The sequence below is a fragment of the Drosophila yakuba genome, chromosome 3L (genome assembly GCF_016746365.2).
Source record: "Drosophila yakuba strain Tai18E2 chromosome 3L, Prin_Dyak_Tai18E2_2.1, whole genome shotgun sequence".
In the NCBI taxonomy this organism is placed as follows: Eukaryota; Metazoa; Arthropoda; class Insecta; order Diptera; family Drosophilidae; genus Drosophila; species Drosophila yakuba.
In genome coordinates this window covers 16102139-16127679 of record NC_052529.2, presented here as the reverse complement: position 1 = coordinate 16127679, position 25541 = coordinate 16102139, and the positions used below count along the sequence as shown (strand labels likewise).

Here is a 25541-nt window from a genome sequence, read left to right as displayed (position 1 = left end):
GTAACCGGTTCAATTTATCTGCAAACTGTGCAAGCTGGCAGCCAGTTCATTAGAAAGATAAAGATATATTTTATTTATCATAAATGAGGTTCAAGCGTTCATTTGCTATGACTTATAAATGGGTCCTTTGTTTTAAATTAAAAGAGTTTTTAAAATAATCCAACTTAGCTAATATCTCTGGTGTTTTAGAAATACTTAAAACAAGTACGCCAAAAGTATGCTATAAATATATTACATATTATTGCATACTTATGGTAAGCAAAGTCCTGAGATTATTGCAATGCATTGCAATGATTACTCATTATCAAGTTGAAAAACAATTCAAGCCTTTGAATAGTGGAACCAATGTTTAGGTTTTCTAAATGCAGACTTTGCATAAGTTGTTTAAATTTGTATCTGTGTAAATTGGCCGCCACTAGTGCTCCATTAAACGTGTTAGGCGCCAAACGGTGTGAAAATAAAAAGCACTTAACCCACCAGCAATTCGCCGCTGATTCGATTAGGCCAACACCGTTGAGAACTGAGAATCGAGTGGAGAAGGGGTTTATTTTGATGGAGAAACGCACTTTTGCTGGAGAATGGAAGGTTGCACGCTGTGCAATGTAAAACAGGCAGCGAAAGGCAAACTTTTAATTAAATATAAAAGTGTAACTAATTAGTTTAAGAAACTTTTAAAGGGCAACATGTAACTGCTATGATTTCAAGTGATCAGATATTATTGCACTGAGTTCAACCCAATTAAATTAATTTTAATTTGTGGTAAAGACAGGATAATTGCCTTCGCATAGAACTTTCCCTGATGGCCCAGACTCAGAAATTAACCGCAACCACACACAAGTCTTCTGATCCGCTGACGTTGTTTCCCATGCACTCAACCTCTCACGAAGCTCAGCAAGTCATGCATATACATTTATAGAGCGCATAACCTTCAATGTCTATTCAACTCTCGGGGAAATTCGTCCAAGGACATGAACTGTGCTCACCCCCCAAAGCAATTCGACTTCATGCAAATGGCACAGAAGGCGCCGATAAATGGTGACCCACCGTTTTATCACCCAAAAACCCCCTTTTCCCAGTCCTTGCCACCTACTAAACGATGTCAAAGTGGAAAAAACGAAGGAAAGATAATAGTAAAATTTTAATTAAAACCGAAAAAACAGCAATGCAAATGGCTTCACAAATGGCCATCCGATGGTGCTTTCAATATGTGTGTAAGGATTCGTTGCTGCTTCGTGTGTGTTTGTGTGCCATGTCATTGTCCTGGATAAAGTGCAACGACTTTGGCCCTTCAAAACGTCACGAAAATGCGTGAAAAGCTCAGCAAAGCTTTGAGGTGACTGAAAAGCTAAGAGTCTTTGTTTATCAGGAATTTAGATATAATATAATAAAATCAATAATATATTATATGAACTAAGATAATGTTTGTGAAGAATGTAAATAATAAGAACAGAAAGGACATTTTTAATAATTAATTTGATATGATATATTGATCATTAGGCTAACAAATTAGATCTCAGATATTATGAATCTGTGAAATGAAAACATTTAATTACTTTTTTTTTCATTTATCATTCTATAAGCAATATATATAAAACTTAAAATTAGAATTAATAAATCAAAAAATCCCCACAGATATAATTTATTAAATGCTCCATTAATTATTAGTAAATAAGAGTTGAAATAAACGATGCATCCACTTCGTTAGAAGAACTTTGATTTAAATAGATACATGTGTTACTATTCATTGTAATAATTCTGATAGGAAACGAAACGCATAACTATAGTCTCGATTCTCCAAGCGGCAGACAACAAAAGCGGGCGACAAAAGTTGTTCACACTCGCAACCACAAAGAGAGAGAAAGAGCGAGCAATATGGGATAGGGGGTGGCTGTGGGCGAGAGTGTGAGAAAGAGAGTGCGTGAGTGTGTACGGCACTCTCAGATACAAACGCACAAACACATATACACACTGGCACACAGGCACACATACCACCGCACACTGGGACAGCACTTGGCCCAGATTATTTTGAAGGTCGCGTATTATCGACGGTCGTTCACCTATTTACTCGGCAAACAACAACAAAAGTAACAAATACGAAAGCGACGCCGACGTCGACGTCGACTGCGGGTGGGCTTTTTGGCTGTTTTTCTCTGCGTCTGCTTCTTTCTTTCACATGTATACACTATGTTTGTAAATTGATAAATGTACTGGTATATACAGTGAAAGCCTAGAAGAAATGTCGTTATAATTGCCATTTAAATCTCCTAAAAATCAAATGCTCACTAAATACGTAACAAAAGATTCCATTAAACCAAGGTACTTATGCAGTAGATTAACTTTGACTTCGAAATATTTTTAAAACTTAAAATGGACAAAACTAATTTAAGAAGAATTTGCTAAACATATTTATAGCCTTTAAAGAATGTGCATATTTGTGTACTAATTTGATATCAATGTTGTTATTATGAAAATGCTTTCATTAAGTCTAAATATTGTTGATAAACTGAGTGTTTTTTATTTTCTGCTTCTAGAGCATCTACTGTAAATATTTCGGCTTGCTTTATGTATATCGGTGTGTACATATTTTCAACGCCAGCACTCTCACATTATGTGTATATTTAATCAGCAGTTTCCACGAGTGTGGTTGCTTTTGTTGTTGCCGCAGCGCGTGCGACATTTGTTGCCGTGTTTATTGGGAAAGCTCTCCGAAAGGAAGCGGGAAAATTATGCGGAAAAGCTTTGCGAGGAAGTATTGAGGCAGTCCACAAACATTTCCACACACACACACACACGAATATGATATTTCTAATTTTCGTGTGTATTTTTTTTTCCTGCTAATGCGCATTAGGTGAGCCAGCGAAAAATAAACAAAACGCCCCACAAATACCAATACACTTGGATTGTTGGTTTTCAATAAGCTAAAACATATGTGGCACCTTAAAATTTTAAGTGTAATGTGGTCGTTGGGTGGAAAATCTGGGGGTGGCTGAAATATGTCTGTGGGGGCGCTTATGTATCTTCCATTTGCAAAGTAGGCCGACGAAAGCTTGTATACAGCTAGGTCATTAGGTCACAACTGTGTGAGCGAGATGGGGATTTTACAGAAAATGGAAAGTTGAGAGCGGCATTCAGTTTAAGCAGGAAGTGTGAGAACACAAGGATAACAAGATACAAATATATTATTGACATTAATAGAATATACTATGTATGTATTTACAATATAAAAATTCCTTACATCAATAAAAGATAATCTCTAAACAAAATAATAATAATAACAAAGGTCAAAGGCTTCCAAGCTCTTAATGAAATATAATATCAAAATAATATAAACCAAATAGTTAGAAATAGAATAACATATTTTGTATTATTTTATTAGGATTTACAAAAAGTATTAGGCGGAAAGCAAAGCTAAGCTCTATATAAAATAATAATAATAATTATAACGAAATATAATTTAATAGTCCTATAAGCCAAATATAATTGGAAATATAATAACATATTTAGATTATTATGATTTACAGGAAAATATTAAGCGGAAAGCAAAGCTAAGTCAAAACGTATGTTGTATTCAGGACACCTTTTTAAAAAAAGCAAAAATTGACAAAGTATTTGATATGCAAAAATATGTATATCTGCTACAAGTATATAATTTTTGAAAAAGTGAATGACAGACAGAGTTTCCAAGAAACTTGGAGCCTGGCGGACAGTAAGCCCCACTCATTGATTCAGGCATAGAGCCAACTTTTCCATCGGACCCATAATAATAAGAGTCCTACAAGTATTTCCTTAGCAGAGGAACAAAGTGCTTTCATTGGAGAAAGTCGAGAAAGGAGGAGAGGAAAATAAAACAAGTGAGAGAAAAAAGGTCTCGGTGGGCCAAAGAGGCGTATAAGTTATTTTTAGCACAAGCCAGGAGAAAGGGCCTAGCCCAATAGGCTCAAACTTGAGGCTGTGAGTGGGAGGGATTTGAGTGGGTGGTTGGGGGGGAGTGGGTGGACAGCCCAACAAACAAAGCGGCTTATGTAGGGGGTTTCGACTTCGCCTGAGGGGATTTGACACATTGACCATGAATTTGCTTTCACCATGAATTTGGAGTGGTATGAAAAGGATGTAGGTGTAATGTAATGTAACAAAGTTATGCCATACATATAAAGTAAAATAACTTTTAGATAAGCATATTATTTAATACATTATTTTTCACAGTGTTAATGTAGCTGGAATTTCTGCGCACGTGGGTAAAAGAAAATTTGTATATCCTGTCGCTGGGAAATGCTTTCCGCATAAAATCATTTATCATAATTTTAAAGCAAGCAAACAGCTCAAAGTCCTGTCAATGCAAACAGCAAATTCAATTAAGTCAAGAAAAGTGAGCTATGAATGAAAACCATTTGAAACAGAGAGAGACAGAGAGAGCGAGCACAGCGAGCAATTTCCACGAATTGCTCCATTAATAACACTAGAATTAACCGAAAGGTTACTAAAAGTCAAGGCCACCAACGAAATTCGACACATGCCCAAAAAAAGCGAAAGAAAAGCGCAGAATGGCTGGAATGAGACGGAGATGTGGGGGCTGCAAGAGCGATAGAGATGGCAAGCTGCCACATTGACAAAGTGCTAATGCGTGTGAGAGTTATGTGCCGAATTTATAGGCCTCCTTCTCGTGGAGGTGGCGGCCATCAACTTGGCTAACAGCTCACCACCAGGCCAGAACCGAACTTAATGGCTGTGAGGAAACATTCCGAGCCATAAGCAAGCGGAAAAGCCGAGGAAAAACGAGCAGAAGTTCACGAGAAATATTTCAATTTTTGTTTCGGCCCAGTAAACGGTTAATTAAATGTGTTGCTACCCGCAAATTCATACAGAAATAAAGTTTGGAAGCGAAGCCGAATATAAACAAGAACTAATGGTGTAACTTGCTCAAGGTTAAGGTCGCTTCTGCTATTTAACGAGTGTGGCTGGCAATCCATTTGAATGAGGCGCTATTTGCTGGGGATTATGCTGGATTAACAGCAAAGTAAATGAGGCTTGCATTCTATGCTACATTCTAAAAGATGTTAAGGAAAAAACGGAGATAAATTAACCATTAGTAGAAAGGTCGTGTTATAAATATTTCATGAGTAATCGTTAGTAACTACCAATCGTATGTTACAGCATTTTCTCTAACCATCTCATGGAAGGTTATTAAATCTTTTTAAATATTTCAGTCTAGCTTTTTAATTTTAGGTACGATATCGTAAGAACCTATTAATGTCGAATAAAACATAAAAAAATAATGTATAAATCTGTTGATTAAAATCTAATCTTGCCCTTAAAAAAAGAAAGAAAACGTCGTTTTTAAAACCCAACCGATCTAGTTCAATTTCCTATCTACATGCCTGCTGCCATCTATTGCCAGATGGTGGAACCACAACAATTTTGAAAAATGCAACGAGGAAAAGCTTTGGCGCACAATTTTCCAGTTGCATTAGACAAAAGTTTTTTTGCCAGAAAATCGTAAAAGTCCGAAACTGCAGCGGAAGCTTTGCTGATGCGCTTGGGTTGCATTCGCAGCTAAAGTTCGCGAACGAAAGCTCTACAAAATACGTAAATGCAACTATTAGAATTAATACTACAAACTAAAGGCAACCCTGCAATTAGTGAGAGATGACAGGCAGAGAGACTTGGAGCCAGAGATGAGAGCTTTCTGCACTTCTCTGCAGGTGAAAAGCCACAAGTTGCCGCCAGGAAGTGCAACAGTTGCGGCTGCAAACAGCTGTTTTAGTGGAGAGTGTACAAGTAGTTTAAATCAATATTTAAAAATTCTAAAAAGCAACAAAATTGTTATTTTCTTTAAAGAACGAAAAATATGAAATGTGGTAGTAGCGAAGAATTAAGAACTAATATTAACAACAAAACTAAGCTGAATGAATAATATCCGCGTTGATATGCTTGAAATTCTTTTAAGCCCTTAAAGACTTAGGAAATAATATATAACAATGTTTATATTGAAATAGAGTATAGAGAGAATGTGTCACAATGCCCTTGTATGTGCTACACGTGCAGTGCAGCCACATCCTTCGCCAAGGATCCGACATTGGGCTGCCCTTGATCGCCAGTAACCTTCGGCGCAGGCGAGAGAGCTTTTGCCCTCGGAATGCAAACTGAAAAGTGTGGAAATGTAAAATGTAGAATGGGCAAGGAGCAGGTCCTTGCCCAGGGGCAAATCTAATTGGCTGGGAGGCAAGACGGCAAAGGTAAGACCTGGCTTAATTGCCAGTTAATTGACTTTGAGTGGCATTAACCGGCATCCGAGAAGGACTTACATTTAATTGGACTTGGCAGTGGAAACACGAGGCGTTTTTGGTACATACCTGCAAAGAGAGGAGATGGAATACGAGATTAGTGGTAAATATTAAATGTGGGTCAGTTTATGGGGTCAGTTTATGGTGGGTTGTCTTCGGTTCGGTCCTCTAAGATTGGCAGACAGAATGAATGCGCCGAGAGTTCCCCAACTTTTATCCGCTTGTTTTGCACATTTTTCCCCATTTCTGCGCCCGGTTTTTTGTGTTTTTATTGCGCAAAGCGCACATGCCAACGACCTTGACCATCACAATTTATTTTCATTTTACTTTTGCCTCCCTCTCTCGCCTGCGCGTGTGTGTGTGTGCCTGTGTGTGTGTGAGCGAGAGTGTGGAGCAAGTGACACACATTACGTAGGTCCCATTTAGTCGCTTACACAAGACCTCAGGCAAGGCCAGCCTCCTCCTCCCACCGCCCCCACCCAATAGTTCCCTATCTTTTTGCGGCTGTTTTGTTATTATAATAATTTCTGATGATGCCCCCAAGTCACGCTGGTTGGCAGTATCTAAAATGCGATTTTAGATTGGGCCAGTAATTATCGGGCTTATTTTGGTTGACTTCTAAACATTATTTTTAGTTGCTACTCGGAAAAAGTAAATAATAAAATAAAAAAAAAAATTTTAAAGAATAAAAAATGAAAAAAATAAAAGATGAGGGTTTTAAATATTGATTATATTCTTATATATTCTTGATTAAATTCTTAAAACATATGTTGGGCCCACTAATATTAACTACAAAAATTGACTTAAAAGTTCATAGGACTGTGTTCAATTTGAATAAACCAATATATTAATGAATGAATACATCTTATAACCCGCTTAGAAAACAATTCGCATGATAAATCTGCTGTCAATTAATTATTTGTAGCTAATTCTATTGAGATTTTGCTTTCCCCAAGCGTGCACCTGTAATCCCAGCTGCCCACCTGCGCCAAAGTCCCTCAATTATATTAGAATACTTAGTGCGGAAACTGGCGGTCACCTAACCAACAACGGCATATCGAATTGTTCGATATGCCCCGTGCCCAGACACAAAAATATTCATTTTCAATGTCGCAGAGCAGACGACGAGTGGGGAAGTCTATGTATACACATATGAAATAGAGTAATGTAATGTGGCTGATGTCAATACAGAGCTAAGGGTATAAGCTACGTCAGAGCACAATTGATGATTGACTTAGTGAGTGAGTGAGTGAGTTTGCGGTGGCAACTCTGGCAGCACAGTGGGCAACCTGCCAAGGAAATTACTCAAGGCACGGAAGTGAGCCAAGGCTTCTCATCGAGTATTTGCCCCAAGCGAAATTTCGCCATAATAAATGCGATAGACGATAGAAGGAGAAATTATGAAAGAGCTTTATATAGATTCAAGCCAACTGAGACGGATTGAATGCGAAAAGCCGTGGAGCATTGCCTTAGTATAAGTACTAGAGTAAATCCTGAGGATGCACGGTAGGAAAAATCAATGTTTATTGCTACGAGTGCTGGTAATTGAAGGAAAATGGCAATTATAAGTTGACATTGACATTGCTTATCACACAAAAAACACGCACACCCATTGAGCAAAAGGAGGCGAGGAGTGGAAGCCAGTCGCTTTTGTCCTTATCCTCGTCCTTGTGCGTTCATTATACAATCCGAAGAGCACGCGCCCAGGCCGTTGTTGCTGTTTTTGTAGTTGTCAACGCATGCACATTTCATTGCCATCTTGCAGTCTACACACACACACACATACACAAGTAACGGAAAACCCCACCACCCACATCTACACACAACCCACAACACGGCCTTGACCACCAACAAGGACTTGTCAATTTCAGCAGCCGCAAACGCAAAATGTAGGTGGGAATAAAGGAAAAACAAACGTTTTCACAACAAGGAATAAACTATTTGAACAACATTTAACGACACCTAACAAATAAGCCATTAGCCAGTATTAGCAGCTGGTTATATTAAATTATTAATATGATTTTATATTGTTATTAAATTACAAACTCTTCACTTCCCCGAAATTGAGTGCAGCTAAATTGCATTTGGGAGAGGAAAAGTTTTTGTCTGCTGGCACAGTTTATAAACTTAATTTTGATTCCAAGTTACGAAAGGAAAACTCTTAAAACTAAACTAACTATTTATAATTTAGGATTCTTAGAAAATCAAGCGACTTAGCTTAATTCGTTTATTATCAAATGAATTTTATAAAAGAATATAATAAAACATATTTTTAAAAACCAGGCAAAGCACACATACGTAAGTACAACTTTCCCATTAAAATTGAAAAAGCATTCCATTATTCATCAGAAATCGAGTTGCAATCAAATCGGTCTAGTTTATTTCCATTTCACATGTGGTTCAATGACACCTGTGTGGTATCTCAACCGGACTCAACCGATGCGATATTGTTTATAAGAAATATCCAATCCAAGTTTGGCGTGACACACTAACCCATATATATGGGGCGAAAGTCTGGGGAGCTGTAATATTTATGATCCCGTGGCAGGGGCAGAAATGTCAAGTGCTTTGGCCCTGACCTGACCTCCGGCACAACGTCGCTTGCCCACGCCATAACCCCTATAGCCCAGCCCCTAACTATTCAGAATCGAGAACGAGAACCCGGCAAAGCAACGCAACAATGTATAGTGGAAAGCCATCAAAAATGCCAGCCCCCATTCACCTGGGAGATTTTAAGTTCCCTTTCTCCCGCTGCCGGTAAGCCCCCTATTCGCCCTCTCTTTCTGCGCTGCACTTGCTCTCTCGCTCGCTCTCGGAAGTAGTTCGGAAAATTTCATTGCCAGCACATTCAATGTCAGGTTCATGCGCATCGCCTCCAAATGCAAGGCAAAGGTTATGCAGCAGCACTTGCAGTCCACCGAAGGGCGCACGAGGTTTGGAATTGGGTGGGAAATGGGGGGTGAATTGGGGGGCACAGGGTGTCAAATGGGGGGTGGTGATGGGCACTGGGTGGTGCCCCGTTCGCCTGTTCTAAGGTCACTGTCAAGTGGCAATGGCAATGGCAATGGCATGTCCAAGGATGTGCCATTTAAGTGGCGACGTGTGCGGTCTTTAGGTATTTGTTTGGGTTAATAAGGTTCTAGATGCCCGCTTATCAGCGGACTTCAAGAGGCTCTGCATTGGAAAACAATCGATTGAAACTGGTAACTGAGCTAAATACTTGGTTTATATACCATTAAATGCCAATAACCCTTACCAGCATGCTGTGCTAACAAAATTTAATGAAAGTGTTGCATTTTTGCTTGGATCTAGTGCTGAAAGAGAATGGTTTCTTAATTGATTGTGATTGATAAGACACGCAAATAATGCGAACTATTAAATTTCGAAATAAAAAGAACCAACAGTATTAAGTTTTGATTGATTTTTCGTATTAAGACCAGTCTTTTGCATAACTAAAGGACTCTGTGCGCGGCATATAATTAACTTCCATAAATCATATGTTGTTTTTAACCCAGTTATACCCTCCAGATTGCACTTCGTACCGATAATGCCAGGGCCAAGAGCTAGCCAAAGACCCGAAGAACAACAACAATAACAAGAAGAACTAGTAGAAGAACGACAACAAATCGTGTTATTGACCTAAGTCAAGGGCACTGCACTTGAGCTATATCTCCCGGGTCGGAGCGAGATGGCAATAGCATATATAGCATATAGCATATGGAAGGGAATGCAGATTGCAGATTGCAGTTTGCAGATTCGAGTACAGCCGCGAAGCGAATCGCAGCTAGTTGTTGCAAGTTGCAAGTTTCGGGGTGGCAGAGGCGATCGAAGGGGCTAAACAGAAACTGAGAACGTTTTTAGGCGCGCATATAAACAAAAAGCAGATCACAAGAGGGAAAATGTATAAATAGCGCCCCCAAGTCCCAAGCGTGACGCTATATAGACCCCTCCATTTCCCCTTTTCCTTCGGGCCAACCCCGCTCCTTTGGTATTTTATTTTTAAATTTTTGCAGTCGGTGATGTTGTTGTTTTTGTTGCTTTTGTTGTTGTTGTTATTGTTGTTTGGGTGAAGTCATGTCGTTGACAATATCAAGGCCAGCCCACCTACCAAACCAAAGTTCCCTTGCACAGTAAGAAAAAGATTTTGTATAATTATCTCAAAAAAAAGGGCAACAAAGATCTACAGAGTTATTCATTAACATATGAACTTTTGAACCTTTTGTTTAGTTCGCCTATAATTACAACTAATTAGTTTATAATCTTTTGAGTAGTAATACAAGTAATACCCCTCAACAAAGATCTATGAACTATGATCAATATTTAATTAGATTTATTTTAGATTTCCTATAGGGCAGGTTTTGCTGTGCACTTCCTCTTTCCCTTTCCTGACTCATGTGCTGACTCTTTCTGCACCCCGTATCGCCTTCTCTTTACCCCTCGCTTGCGTTCCTCGCGATCCACAAGAAGCCAACGACTTTTGCTTGTAGGTCAATGGCACTTGCCTGAGAAACTTCTTCGTGGGCTCCCCATGCAACCAGTTTATATACTATACTTTGCCGATCCGATCCTGCTAATAACCAGACGCAACCGTCGCTGTTCCCCTCTCTTTTCGCTGTTGCCGTCCTTCTCTGTCTGCCCTACATTGGACCTTTGGTTTGGTCTGCTTGATTTAATGCTCTGCGATGGTTCTGTGGCCCCTTCCCTCCACCTCGATTTTGATCTTTCCAGGCTCATTTCTTCTGGCTCGGACTGTTCTGCATGCCTTTGTTGTTACCAAAGTTCAAGGTCTTCGATTTATCGTTTCTGTCTCTCAGTTCTTGTTCTCGCGATACTTGTTCTTGAAACAGCGCTGATTCGAAGGCGAAGATGCAGGATATGAGTGGTTCAATAAAGTTTTCTACAAACCTCAATATAAATTTCATAATAAGTGCTTCTTAATGGGTCGATAGAGAAACAAAGACATATTAAGTAATCCAAGTGCTCTATTTATACAATATGCAATTCTTCAAATTAAATAAATTCCTAAAAATAATAGTTTAAAATTTAATCAGAAAGCTATTTTTATTGACTCTTCGCTTGCAGGGTATTATTTATATATTTTATATGCGGCCCTTTGTCAGCCGATTTTCCCTCTCTCTCTCTCAGCAGCTTAGCTATCTCGCTCATTCCCTTCCTGTTGTTCTGCTTTACTGGCCAGCTTAATTATTTAACTTGATTCGAGTTTTTTATGTATGCAATACTCTGCTGTCTGCGCCTTTTTTCGCCTCTTTTTTTTGCACTTTTGATTTTTCTTGTTCACTCTGCGTTCTGTACTTTTGTGGTGCATTTAAATTGACTTTGAGCTTCACTTACTTCATGTAATTAAGACGTTTCCGGTTCATGACCTAAATGTGCAATTCAGGGCAACTGCCTGGTTGCCCCCCAGGGATTTTTGGGTTTTAATGGACTGGTGTTGATATTTGCATAAATATTGGAGATGCCTAGTCAGTTCGTATGGAAAATTCCAGAGGGAAACTTAAAGTTAAAATCATTTTTATAATATTACTAATAACAATCAATTCTGTATATTCAAGTTCTCACATAATGTTGTTTTATCACCGGAAACTAAGAGCCTTCATGCAATAGAAAGAGCTATGTTTTGAGCTATGCTAATGATTCACTCTAAAAGAGTTTTCTGCGAAGCCCAAACAAAATCGACCTCAAATTCTACGTTACCTTGAAAAAACACTCCGATTAACGTCTGAGAAACCGTCTTCTAACCACGCAGAGATGATTCAGATCAGATTCAGTTATGGGAAATTAAAAGCTTTGCGCCAACTGACCAACTGACTCAGACTTTGAAATGTTCACAACGTGACAATGTAATAATGTGGAGAGGCCATTAGTTGAACGGTAAAAGTGAAACCAATACTAACAAGGTTGAACAGGTTGTAAAAATAACTGAAATATACTTGTAACTTTTCCCAGTTTAACTGCACTCTATTGCATTTCAAAGATAAATGCTGTCTAAATAGTAATGCTTATGTTACAATAATACAACCAACTTTGTATACTTTGTATATTAGCTACTTTAGGGATCGAAGTGAACTTATTTTTATCATTCGTTTCGACACAAATTACACATTTTTCAGATCAGTGTAGTCCTTGAAGTTGTGTTCAATAGAGTTCATTGTTCAATACAGTACATAACGAGTCGGTCGGTCCAAATTCTTACTCACAAAACAAAATTCTACAGTATTTTCTTCCAAAATAATTTTGAAAATTTTCAACTAGCTTTACGATGTGTTGTAAGTCGTGTGAGGAACAACCAGCTTCATGCTGCTCGATGTTCTATGCATTTTTCTGCATGGGAGTTGGTTTATTTACGGGTAGCTTTGCGATGCACAATGTAATCGTATCGGAACAGTCTATTACACTTATGGATTGGTTTCTGCATATGCATGACGCTGATTTTACGGAAACCCATCTTACGATCATATACTCTTTCGATTTTGTTTTTGCCCTTTCGTATGCCATCGCAGGAGTTTGTTTAGCGTGGGGATTAAAAAGGGTAAGCTCAGGTCGAGCCAATAATATTACTATTAGAACCATTTAAGTAATATTAGAAATATATATAGTAGAAATATATATAATATAACATTTTTATTTTTTTTCAGAACTCCAAGGGGTTTATTAAAGCTGGAAAAATTTTAAGCTATTTCTTTCCAATATATAACATTATTTATGTATTTCCATTAGGTAAGTGTAAAATATTTCTTTCAAAAAAATTGTATTTATATTTTTCATTTCCATATAGTTGTACATATTGGCTGTGTCATCAAATTATGCAGACTCTTAAAAGAAAATTATGATTAGAGTAATTGGATATTCGAAAAACCTAATGGATGGGACTGCAAAATTGAATGTCACAACAAAAATAAAAAGAAATATATTTATATATATAATTTTGGACTAATTTAAGTTTTTCCAACAGAATGTAAGTGCATAATTATATAACTGAAATTATTTATTAATTTTTCTCCCCTCGTTTAGTTATACGTGGTAAAATTATGAAGCAAGAAAAAATAGAAAATTATTTTAAAGTAATTGGTGGTAATTCGTAGTCTCAGCCGATGATCAAAATTGACTTTACGCAATAAATGCAATACATATGCTTGTTGAGTATTCGAAAAGATATATCCTAACATATAATACTGTAGTCTTTTGTTTACGGCATGTAAGTGCTTCATTTTTTGTTAAATACTTGAACATATACCCGTTACAAGTGTGCATGACATTGATCAATGCAACCAAAAAAGCGTGTAACGGGTATCTAATAGTTGAATCACTCATGCGCTAATTTCTCTTCCTTTCTCGATTCAGTTTTACTTTGTAAAAATATTCAGCAATATAAGGAAAAGGTGAAAATTCAAAGTGATTACGAATCGGATGGACTGAAATCTGCAATGCAATTCCAAATTTGTATTTCAAGACAGCAGCAAACAAATTTAAATCCGAGGGAAATTTTTTGTGGAATTGTATACCAAGATAAATGGCAATTGTATTAAAATAAATATTTTCGAAAAACTCTTTGGCGTTCCCACTTTAAGCACTATCAAGATTTCAGGACTGCTTTCGGAGAATTCATTGGAGATGTCTGTTGTTTTTGACCATAAAGTGATTTTATCTGGCCAGCGTCCCTTCTTGTCTGCAATCAAGTGACTATCAGATACCTCGGTTTGTTCAGCTGGTCGGAGTGCGAACGAGATTTTTTATTTGGCATATCTATATAAATTGGCAATAAATTTAAAAGACTAATAAACAAATTTAAAAATATCAACATGTTGCTAAAGTTTGGGCTTGTCAGTTTTGGGCGATTTGTGGGCGTTAGAGTGGGCGTGGCAACATCAGGAATCAAACGTGCCAACTTTCTAGCATTTATGTAAAATTCCTAAGACCAAGGCGTATAATAAATATATTAAAAAGAATTTATACTAAATCTAAGCAAAAGGATACCTAGGATCTGAACAAATAGATACTTCTTCAGTTTTAGTATACTCTTATCCCTAAGGGTCTGAGATTAGATGTAAATGCTCAAGCGAATGGCGTTATAGTGGGTTTATTTAACGGGGATTAGTAGTAGTATTTTCAACAATTCAATGGCATGAAACAACAATTCTTGGACCATGAAAATGTTGTTTACCGATTGACAAGAGGATGTGAAAATACTGAACTTGGCTAACTTAAAATCTGCGGTGAAGGTGCGATTTGTGCGGGTAAAAAAATAAATATCTAATAAAAATCGAATAGGTTCGGGACAAAAAGGATAAGTATGTTAGCTCCAATGGGGATAGATGTCCTTTTGTCAACTGATTTCTATAAATCCAGTGCTCCGGAATATGTATTAAAATATGTTTTAACAGCCAAGTCATATAAGAACTCCAAAGACCTTGACTTATTTCAGAACAAAAACTTCTTTGGACAATAGCACCAAATTGGTGTAGTAGTTTTAAATTAAATTAAAAAAGTATTTAGTCTACTAAGCATAAACTAAGTAGGCATCCCAAAATTAATCAAATTCAAGGATCGTCGTTGCCTACGAATATTATTTCATTACAGTTTTTGTACTAACACAATCCAGTAACACAATCTTCACAGGTCGGTCCCTCAAAATTTGTTTCCAAACAAAAAAATTCACAGTATTATTATTATATTTCAAAAAATTTGACTATGTGTAAATCGTGTGAGGAACAACCAGTTCGATGCTGCACAATTTTCTACGCAGCTTTCTGCATTACAAGCGGTCTCTTTATGCTCTTGTTTTCGATTCACAATGTAGTACTTTTGAAAAGCTCCATAACAGTTTTGGATTTTTATTTGCATATCCATGGTGCTGAAATGTCTCCAAAAACTTTCACCGTCATTTACGCGATGGATTTGATTTTCGGCATTGTGCATCTCATCGCTGGAACTTTGCTAGCTTTTGGAATCAGACTGGTAAGCAAAACTCCTGCGAATTCGCATAATATCTCTATAAATTGGTAATACTTGGTTTTTTTTATTGCAGAACTCAAAGGGGGTTTTCCTTGCTGGAAAAATTTTAAGCTATTTCTTTCCAATATATAATGTACTTTATGTATTTCCATTAAGTAAGTGTAATATAAATATAAATGAGCATTATTTAAACTTCTTTATTTCAACCGCATTATTACTTTCCCGATTTAGTTGTACACATTGCCGCCGTAGCAAAATTATGTAAATATAAAAATGAAAACTTTAGTTAATTTAATTGGCAATGCAAGCCAAATGGATCGGACGGGATTAAAATTGACTGTGCAGCAGAAGAAGAAAATAAAAATATTATTCAATTTTGGAACAGATTTAAGCTATTGTTTACCAGTTATGTTACCAGCATGTGAGTACACACCATTTAGTTAAATAATTTTTGCTTTTTTTATCCCAACACTTTTCCCAGATTTAGTTGTATGTGGTGAAATTATTCAGTAAGAAAAAGCTTTTCTTCGAATTAAGCCTAATTATGATAATGGTTTGAAATTCACTGTGCACGATAAGGCGAATATTTATTTTTATAGAATTTTGGAAGGAGTTAAACCAAATGTTGTTTGTAAGTTAAAATCGTATTAAGCATTCAATATTTTAAATTTTATTTTATAAATTTTTTTTGCTCAGATATACGTGGTAAAATTATGCTGCAAAAAAGAAGGAAACGCGTATCGATATGCACGGAGTGCACAATAAAACCTTATAAACATTTTTATTGGGTTTGGAACAGATTTTGCTGGCGCTCATTTGTTTACACCATGTAAGTGCTCAATATTATTGTCATATTATTCATGCATTGATTTGTTGACTTCTTCTATTCAGTTGTACTTTGTAAAAATAGTCTGCAGTATGTGGAAAACATAAAAAATTCGAAGTGACTACGGATCGTATGGACTAAAATTTGCAATGCAATTCAAAATTTGTATTATAGAGACAGCATTACACACGCTCCAGCAATCAAATTTAAAACACCTGTCCAACATGGATGTATTTTTGAAATTACATGCCAAGTGAAATATAAATTATAATTATATAAATAAAAGGGCTTTCTAGCAATGTTATGAAACAAAAATGCAACATATGTATTTCTGAAATTACATACCAAGTGAAATATAAATTATATTAATATAAATAAAAGGGCTTTCTAGCTACAAACATACATATGTATGTATGTTATCTATGTTATCACATCTCTCTGTTAGTCATAACATATGTTCTAACAGCATTTTACTCGAATCGCGGAGAATGCAATGCCAGTTGGCAATCATGGAAACTTCGCGCTGTGAGGACATACCGCTTGGGTGTGGGATTACCGACGAGGCCTTGCAACTTGGCCTAGTGCGATACCGTTATGCAGCCTCAGATTCAATGCGATTGCAGCGGTGTGGGCAAGGGCGCGCGGGGGGGACGGCGATAGCTCGATCGCAGGCGGCACTCAAGTACGTCACTCATACGCCCCGTTGCAACTGTAATCAAATTCACTTTTCGCTAATTGTTGCCGCCGTCTCGCTCGCTCGCTCGTTCAGGAAATGTTTTAGATTTACGTTACGCCTGCACTTGCCAAGCCCCCCTCCCCCCTCCTCCCACCCGCTGACCAGAACCTATACTTACATTTTACTTTTTGCATTTTGCTTTTAGCTTTTCGCCTTTTGTTTTTCCCTTCCGCTTCTCAATGACCTTGTGCTTTTTTCTAGCATTTTTATTACGCTCGCCCACTTGTAATTCGCATTTTTATACAATTGCACATTATATATTATATTTGCTTTATTTGCATTTGCGTTTGGATTTCGTTAATGTTGTTGTTTTGTTTCGATTTTTGTTGCTATTAGAACAGGTTCTGTTGTGCTTGGTGAGGCATTTTTATCCGTCAGATACTTTTGTTTAACTGTTTTATTTTTCATCGCTGCCCGTTTATCTGTGTTTGGTTAAGTAACTGAAAAATCGCCATAAGCAGACTGGACTTGGCGTGACTTTGTGTCAATGTTTTGTTGATTTACAATTGAATTACAGTTGAATTAAGCATAGTTCAGTTAGTACAACAGTTATAAATCAATCGGCGCTGGAGTAATTATGCGAAAATCATTGATCGTAATTCAGGGCCATTGGAAAGGAATTTCATTCGGAATAGGGGAATGGGATTATTAAATAATAATGAGTACTTTAGTATCATAAACATTTGGAACACAGTATAGAAATTATACTATATAAAGCATTATAAAATAATACAAGAAATGAATGTAAAAATTCATTGCTTTAGTTATTATACTGCATAATACTTCATGTTAAATTCTATAATATTTTAATTGTCTGATGGCATAATACTGTGATTAACGCGCATTTCCCATTACTTTGTGGTTGTAATTGATCATTACACCTACTTCCAATCAATGTTCAATTCAGTTATGCCACATTTGCACATTAGACACTATGCATTGAAATGAAATTAGTAACAAGTACGAGTACGTGAATTTATTATTAGTTTGTATAACCTCAAGGTCGAAAGCCCTCAACCCATCACCTCCCCCAACGCCGCATACACTCGCAATTTCAGCCGATTCTCAACGTCGATCATTGATCGGTTTCCACAGGCCATAATCTATATATTTATTCAATGGCACATGGTGCAACTAAACCTTAACAAATTACGCGTTTCCCTTTTATTCTATTAAATAATATAAATGCTGGTGCTGCGAGCAAAAATCAACATTTAGTTTTGCTCTTTATGGGTGTTATGTAAGGTAGAGCGCAATTTCACTGGCAAGGTCGTCGGATGACTGAGAGACTTGCCCAGGCAAACCGGAAAAATAAGTTAAAAACACTGCTAATGACTCAATCGAAAGTTGGCCAGAACCCAAATAGGCAAATGCGTTTGCTCTTCACTACAATATAGGCCAACCATTTTGAACGCTAATCAAATCGAAGCTGGTAATATATTTGTTTATAAACTGATTCAATCAATTCAATGTCAGATCGATAAAAACATTATTTTTGTTAAGCAACAAAATATGATATTCATTAGCCAGGCAAAAGCACTTATTCAAAGGCTGGTATAGAACTAGTTGTCAGCAGGTGGTCTACCGCAATGTTTGAACTGCCACTTTGGATAACTGTTTGCATAACACTGTATACTAGTATACTAGTATACTAGTTCGTAAAACCGTTTACACAACAGTTGGCTAACTCCAGCGCTTGCAAGTTATTTCGCTTTTAAAACTGATCTGTTCGGGTTGAGGATGCAAATAAATATACAATTTATATTCGCCCTTAATCGCGTTTTATAATGTGTTCTGTAATCTTTGCTGCACTTGAAACGATCGGTAATCCCTCGACCTGGGAAATTAAAAGTATTTGTGGGGCGTTTAATACGAAAATGGTTGTGCAACACAACAAACACCTTTAGGGGCAAAATAAAAATCTATATAAAAAAGAACGTTCTTTTTACTGAATATTTTTATAAATACTAATATTTATACTGTCATGTATTATATAAGGGTAATAAAGCGTTTATATTTTACCCACATTCTCCGCTCTTAGAGTTTCGCTTTCCCATGAGTGTTTATGTGCGCCAATTGCGCCTGTCACTTGCGCAAAATGATAACAATGGAATAAAAATACATTCCATGAGGGCTATGGACATTTATGAGTGTTTTACTCACACACACACACACACACACACACACACACAAGTGTTGACCCAATGCTGATATATGTGATGCGTGGAGCTTAAGGTCTCGGCTTGGTTGTGGCATTGACATTGAAAACTGAAGTGCCCTACAATCGAGCATATGCGACAGAGCCAGCAAATGGGAAAAACTAGGTAATGGAAAAGTGGTAAATCGGGAACACTGAAATCATTTCCAAAACCGATGGCTCGGCGTGGAAAAAGGCAAACAAATCTATCAAAACGGTTTGGTTGGCCTTGACTTTTATTTGCTCAGCTCGCCGACTCGTTTATTTATTAGCCAAGCAAAAAAAAAAGGAGAACGGCAAGAAAAAGCAGCGGTAGTCCAAGAAATCAGCAGCTCGCCCGACTCTTCATATAAGCACACACGCTCGTATACATTGTATAACTAAGCGTATCTTGGGACATGTGCAAAAATAAAATAAAAAAAAAATAAGCAAAAAAAAAACACAAATCTCAGCTCAGCCAAATGAAATCATTAGAATACCAAGAGCTCGCAGCCCGAAAATCATTCTCAACTGTCACTTTCATTCGTATATTTCTCGCATTCGCAGAACAGGTTACCCGCTTAGCTGGAAATCCCGATTCAAACATATGATTTAACCTGACTGAAAAAGCACTGGTCACATAATCGCACTACGCTTCATCGTTTATGTGGAAAAATAAACAGAGAATTGATTAATTAAAGTTCTGAGGCAGGCGAAACAAAACAAAACTGAAAGTGAATAACTTATGAAACAAACGCACCAGCACTCTCATTAATATCAAAAACGAACACTGCTTCATGGAAATGCCGACAAGTTGTGGAAGTTAAAAAACAAAAATTCTAAATCACTATAATTAGGTGACAATCACGGACATTAGTTTAAAGGTGAATTTGCATACAAATGCCACTCAAATATGGCAGTAAATAGTATATAGAATGATGATCAAAAGGCTCGTTGGAAATAATATTTAATTTTAGTGCATTACAAATTTGAATACCAGTTGAATAAGCCTTTGTTTATATTTTAAGCAATTAATTGTGAATATCTTGTCTAGACTTCAGAAACCTGAAAAACAGAAGCGGCTAAGTAAAATCCGCATTGCAAATTGCTAAGATGGCAAGTAATTCATAAAAAGCAACCGAATCAAACAATCAAACAATGCAGATTTTGCATATATCCCATTTATTCGCAATTTCACCAATATATTTATAGTGCCAATTCAGATTCAGATACAGATTCGGATTCAGATACGATACCAACAAAAGTCAGACATCGCGTCAGAGGAAAGCAGAGAAGCAGACAGAGCGGCAAGTTTATTCCAGTTGAAGTTCAAGGTGAGAGAGCGAGAGAAGCAATTGCTGAATACACACGAAAATCAACAACAATAACAGATACAGATATGTATAGGAATATATAGCATATATCTCGCAACCTTGGCAATGCTGAAAGTATGTCGTGAATGGCAGGGAGAGGGTGGGTAGTGGGGGGCGGGATTATTGACCAACCTCCGAAAACAATTTCAATTTAAATTGATAATTAAATTTAAATAAAAATTCAGATTTGAGGCGCAGCACCGCATTGGATTGGCCACAGTCTATATGTGTAGATGTGAATATATCATTCCGAAAAAGCAATCCTGAATTATGAGGTAATCCAATGAGTTTGTGGATTTGAAACTGAAACGTGTAATCACACCACGCTTGTGCACTTAAGTGAATTCTTCAACAGACTTTCACATACAGCTTGATTAGCATTATCATAGGTAGTTTCCCTGAGCAAACTATTGACCTAAAACCGCACTGCATTCCGCTTTTAAAACGTGCTTCATTATTCTATTTTAGTTGGTTTTGCTGGCTGTAGAAAGTTAAATTACTCATATTTGTTTTGACCTTTTGGTTTCAGCATTACCGGTAGTACCATTTATATCGTATGTATGTGCAAGTAAATGTATCATGTGCAACGCCTAACTGTACAAATAAAGCTATACTAACTGCTGCTCACAAGCGATCGCATTTTAATTTCCTAGATGCCAAGCTTGTTCCACTCCTACACTGAGCTACAGAGTATCTTTGAGTTTTCAGAGATATAAATTAGGTTGCAACTCAAATTTACCACTAAATTAGCTTCAGCTATTATTTAGTATTTGATGCTATTTGTTACTTGAGCATTAATTTTCCCATCTAATCTAATCTAATCCATCTTACCAGATCGATTTTCCCATTTCAATTGCAATCTTCATTTATCTCAAAAAATACCTTAATAGTTGTGTAGTCCAGTGTCCCTGTATTTGTGTATTCTTGCGGTGTAGGAACCTGCCGGCCGTTTATCCGACCATAAAGCGATCGACAAGTGCCGCCAGGGTCAACGGGTGGCTGGTTTAACAGTTCGAGTGGCTTGTCTTGGGCCGGAGACGACTTACCTAGATCAGGAATGGAGCTAGACGGCTCCTCGCCGTTGCTGCTACTGCTGCTGTTGCTGCTGCTGCTGTTGCTGTTGCTGTTGCTGCTGCTCGAGTTGCCGCTGCTGGAGCTGGAGGCGTGCTTGACCTTGGGCGGCGGCGGCGGCGGAGGTGGCCGCATCACCGAGTTGCCCAGGCTCGACTGCTGCTGTTGCTGTTGCTGCTGGTGTTGCATGTTGCTGCTGCTGCTGCTGGATACCACGGGCGTGCGAAAGATGTGCGAAGAAGAAGAGGCGCCCGATCCAATGGCCGATGAGCTGCTGCTAGAACTAACGCTGGCGATCACATGCTGCTGATGCGACTGATGCTGCTGATGCTGCTGATGCGACTGATGCTGCTGATGCGGCTGATGCGACTGATGCGACTGTTGTTGAAAGTGATTGGAGGCGATCACGTTGACGTGTCGCGTGCTGGTGCTGACCACAAACTTCCGAGCCGCTGCCGTCGGTGGTGCCACACCAGTGGAGATGTATTGCTGCTGCTGCTGCTGTTGTTGGGGTGGCGGTGGTGGTGGCGGCGGTGGTGGAGGCGGCGGCGGCGGTGCCAGCGGTGGCGTCTGCCGTTGCTGATATTGCTGATCCATATAGGCGGCACCACCGCGCCTGCCAATCACCGGGGACACGGGCGCCGATCTGGAGTGGTGGTGCAGCGGTGGTGGCGACACCGAGTGCCGACGCGCAGCAACCACCACCGTGGCTTCATCGTACAGCCGGCCATCGCGGATCACGCGGACATGCTGCTGCTGCTGCTGCTGTTGGTGGTGCAGCGGTGGCGGCGACTGTTGGCGCTGTGGCTGCTGCTGCTGGTAGTGGTGCAGGTCGGAGGGACTGGCCGAATGGCGGCGCGACAGGTGCTGATTGGAGGGTAGGGTGCGGGTGATGATGATCTGGGGAGTGCCCGAGGTGGTGGTCAGCAGGGCCGTGGTCTCGGGCGGAGCGGATCGCGATGCAGCACCCACCTGCTGTTGGCTGTACACGTGCTTCATGCCACCGCCTGTGGAGCTGGTGGCTCGCTGTTGCACGTACTCCACGCGAGGCGTCAGTATGACCTTCTGGGTGCCACCGGGCGTGGTCAGACCCGTGGGCTGGCGTGGTGGCACAGTCTGCACCTGCACGTGGGTGTATCGCTGGGGGGTCAAGCTGTTGCTGCTGGTGCTGCTGCTGCTGTTGCAGTTACTGCTGCTCGGCTCCCGCTCCATATCGCGCTGCCTGTCGTTCTCCTCCAGATGCAGCATCTCAAAGTCAATGGGCTCGGTCTTGATCAGTTTGGAAGCCGATCCGGATCCGGATGCGGATGCGGAACCACTTCCTGATGAGCCTCCGGATGATGTGGCAGCCGCTGCTGCCTGCACCGCCTCCATGCACTTGAGTTTCTTCAACATGATGTATCAAAGTAGGGATAATCGCTCAAAAATATCAATCTGTCTTAGATATATACTCTAAATATGCTGTATGGAAAGTTGCGTTTTGTTTTCTTTTTAGTTGGATTTGATCCTGAATCACTTTTGCCTCACTTTCTGCTGCCTTTTATCCTTTCCGCTGCCTAGCTCTTATTTTAAAATCAGTCTCTTCTTCTTAACGCTTGTTTTGTTGCTGTTTGTGGTATTTTGTATTTTGTATTTAGTTTGCTTTGTAATTTGTTCGCTTCTGCTTTTGGATTATCAAAAATTTGTTTTGTCAGCCTTCAAAGTTGCATGAAAAAGTTGTCCTCTTCTTCTGTATTCTATTGTAATCTAGAGAATTTGTTGTTGTCCTTAGTCCTTACGTTTAGCTTAGCGTTGTTCCTATACCTGCCCACAGTTGCTTGATCATTACCATATGTCTATATATATATATATGTATATATACTTGTATCTGTTGTATTCTGGTTGAGGCTTCTTCCGTTGACGATGAGATGAGTTCGACTGAGTTCGACTGAGTTGCGTTAAGTTGAGTTAGGTTGGATGATCTCGTGCTGAGATTTCTGAGGCTGATCCCGAGTCTGAGTTCGTTTTAGTTGCTAATAATACTTGATGGCTTATTGTTTGCTGATTTATGCTTCGCCTGATCCACAGCAGCGTCTGAGTATGTTTGTAGGTATTTCTTTGAAGTAGCTGAAAGGGATTAAACCTATTACAATTACGCCGAAAAGCACATATCTCTTATAGTTTGTTTACATTCCAAATAAAAAGAATAATATTATACTTCATTGTTCAAGATACTTTTTACACTTACTTTTTTGCAAATTGAAGTATATCGCTCGATTGTTTGCTGAATTGATTGATGTATTGATTGATTAAAATCGTATCGTGTATAAGAATATATATTTAATGATCGTATTAAGGTGTGTATAAGGTTAAATCTTAAATTTGTTTGTTTATAAATGGATTTTAGTGTAATATATTCACTGCTTAAACTATTTTATTATTTTTTAAACAACACGATTCACAAGATTTATTATTATGATTAGTATTAGTAATTTTATTCCAAAAATATATGTGTTTATTTGTATAGATATTTCTTAAGATTTTGCACATGAAACACAACGCTTTTTTTTGCCTTTTTTGTTATAAACTTTTAAACCTGAGCATTTACTTCTTTCACTTTGTTTTCAATTAAATTTTCGTGTTTATACTTCCGTGTAGTAGTTGGCTTTTTTAAACACCTCTAGAAAAATATACGTTAGTTAATTTTTTTTTTTTTTTAGTTATTTTTGTTTGTTTAGGAGCGTTGTGTGAGTATGTTTGACTGCTTTAAGCTCATTCATTGGGAATTTTCACTTTGATTGCAATTTGATTTACTTGGTTTTATTGGTTTTTGTGGTTTCCGGCTCTTACACTTGTCTCTGTTGGCTTTTGACCTTTGTGCCAGGCAATCGCTGGTTGAATTTGTTTATTAGGAACAACTTATTGAAGCACATTGCGAAAAGGTGACGAGTAAGATGATTTCGTCGGAATCGCACAGCTGTCTTAGCGATATCTCCGATTATCTGGCATTAATGCTAGCAAACTTCTCTCCTCTTTTTTTTTCGTATATCGTGTGGCCAACAGCTGAGGGTCGAATTCGAGTGGGTGGTCGGTTGGTAGCAACAGCTGGGCGCACGGGAAGGTCGTTTTCCGTTTTCAGGGCGGAGTAGCGGTAGCAGCAGATGCTATTGGAGGACTACGGTTCAAGAACAAGGACGAAGACGAGGTCGCGGTCGAAAGGGGGAAACGGGACAGGACCCAAGCAGCTGTTCGGCCTGCACAAGGACAAGGACGCTCACGAGGCGCTACAGATACGGATACGATACGAACACGATACACGGACACGGACACGGTTACGGTTACGGCCACGGCCACGGCTCAATGTGGCAAACACTTGGCGCCCTTGACAATGGGCTCTCGCTTATATAAGGGACCTTGGCGAGCGCCCATAATTATTGCACATTTCCCCGATTTATTCGCACTTTATGTGTATTTATTACAATATTTTTCAATATATCTCTTTTGAAATTCACGTTGAGAAACTTCTTCACTCTCTGCTCGGCCAGTGGGGCTTTGTTTAATTGCTAGAATCGCGACAGGTTGGAGTATATTCGCAACCGTTGCGTTGGCCGTACTTTCTCTGACTGAAACGGCAAAAGCTCTGAAAGCCAGAACAGAACCAGAAGAGAGCGACAAAAAAGGGAGCGAGGTTCTCGCGCAAAAAGCTGCACAATGAAAGTGAAAACCGTATGAAAAATGAGAGAGTCCGGCTGCACAGATGCGAAGAATTCGAAAGCGAGAGGCTCGCAGAGAGACAGAGAGAGAGAGAGAGAGAGCGACTGCGTACGAGGAAGCTGGGGCGAAGAATACGAAAAGCAAAACATAAATAAACAAAAATAAATGCGAATGAGCCAGCCAAAAGAGAAGAGCGCACACGGATTTTTCTTAGCTTTTTTTCTTTTTTCGTTGGGGGGTTAACAAATTAGGGAATGGGGCAGTGTCGAGGGGGAGTTTTTGGAGTTTTTTGTGGCTAAGGGTTGAACACACAGGGGTTGCTCGCTACCCATTCGGGGTTTCACTTAACGGGACTCAACTTCCGTGTTTCGGTGCGTATGAGTAATATGCGTGCGGAGAGATTTCCACGGGG

General features: G+C 38.7%; 3 protein-coding genes across 3 annotated transcripts in view; 2 read left to right on the top strand and 1 right to left on the bottom strand.

Moving 5' to 3' along the window:
- The window catches only part of LOC6534261 (ecdysone-induced protein 75B, isoforms C/D), a 104927-nt gene extending 79896 nt beyond the window's left edge, over positions 1–25031 (bottom strand). Inside the window, exons 1-2 of the mRNA XM_015195044.2 lie at positions 23664–25031; positions 21412–23542 (exon numbers count right to left, since the gene is read on the bottom strand). Coding sequence (XP_015050530.1) covers positions 21412–22831 — 1420 coding nt within the window. The 5' untranslated portion in view covers positions 22832–23542; positions 23664–25031. The remainder of the gene's footprint in view (positions 1–21411; positions 23543–23663) is intronic.
- LOC6534255 lies at positions 12413–13847 on the top strand. The gene is made up of 5 exons (XM_002094901.3): positions 12413–12831; positions 12938–13019; positions 13078–13257; positions 13314–13497; positions 13644–13847. The coding sequence occupies exons 1-3, from the start codon at positions 12562–12564 to the stop codon at positions 13134–13136; spliced, it is 411 nt and encodes a 136-aa protein (XP_002094937.1). The 5' UTR covers positions 12413–12561; the 3' UTR covers positions 13137–13257; positions 13314–13497; positions 13644–13847.
- LOC26536016 lies at positions 14872–16292 on the top strand. Its single transcript, XM_015195048.3, has 6 exons — positions 14872–15257; positions 15328–15409; positions 15486–15675; positions 15736–15885; positions 15951–16083; positions 16146–16292. Exons 1-3 carry the CDS (start codon positions 14991–14993, stop codon positions 15542–15544), a joined length of 408 nt encoding a protein of 135 aa, XP_015050534.1. The 5' UTR covers positions 14872–14990; the 3' UTR covers positions 15545–15675; positions 15736–15885; positions 15951–16083; positions 16146–16292.
- Positions 25032–25541: the final 510 nt, after the last annotated feature.

Coding starts and splice junctions, on each gene's coding strand:
- LOC6534255 (XM_002094901.3), top strand. CDS start 12,562: ATGTGTTGTAAGTCGTGTGAGGAACAACCAGCTTCATGCTGCTCGATG. Junction 12,832..12,937: donor TAGCGTGGGGATTAAAAAGG/GTAAGCTCAGGT, acceptor ATTTTTTTTCAG/AACTCCAAGGGGTTTATTAA. Junction 13,020..13,077: donor TATTTATGTATTTCCATTAG/GTAAGTGTAAAA, acceptor ATTTCCATATAG/TTGTACATATTGGCTGTGTC.
- LOC26536016 (XM_015195048.3), top strand. CDS start 14,991: ATGTGTAAATCGTGTGAGGAACAACCAGTTCGATGCTGCACAATTTTC. Junction 15,258..15,327: donor TAGCTTTTGGAATCAGACTG/GTAAGCAAAACT, acceptor TTTTTATTGCAG/AACTCAAAGGGGGTTTTCCT. Junction 15,410..15,485: donor ACTTTATGTATTTCCATTAA/GTAAGTGTAATA, acceptor TTCCCGATTTAG/TTGTACACATTGCCGCCGTA.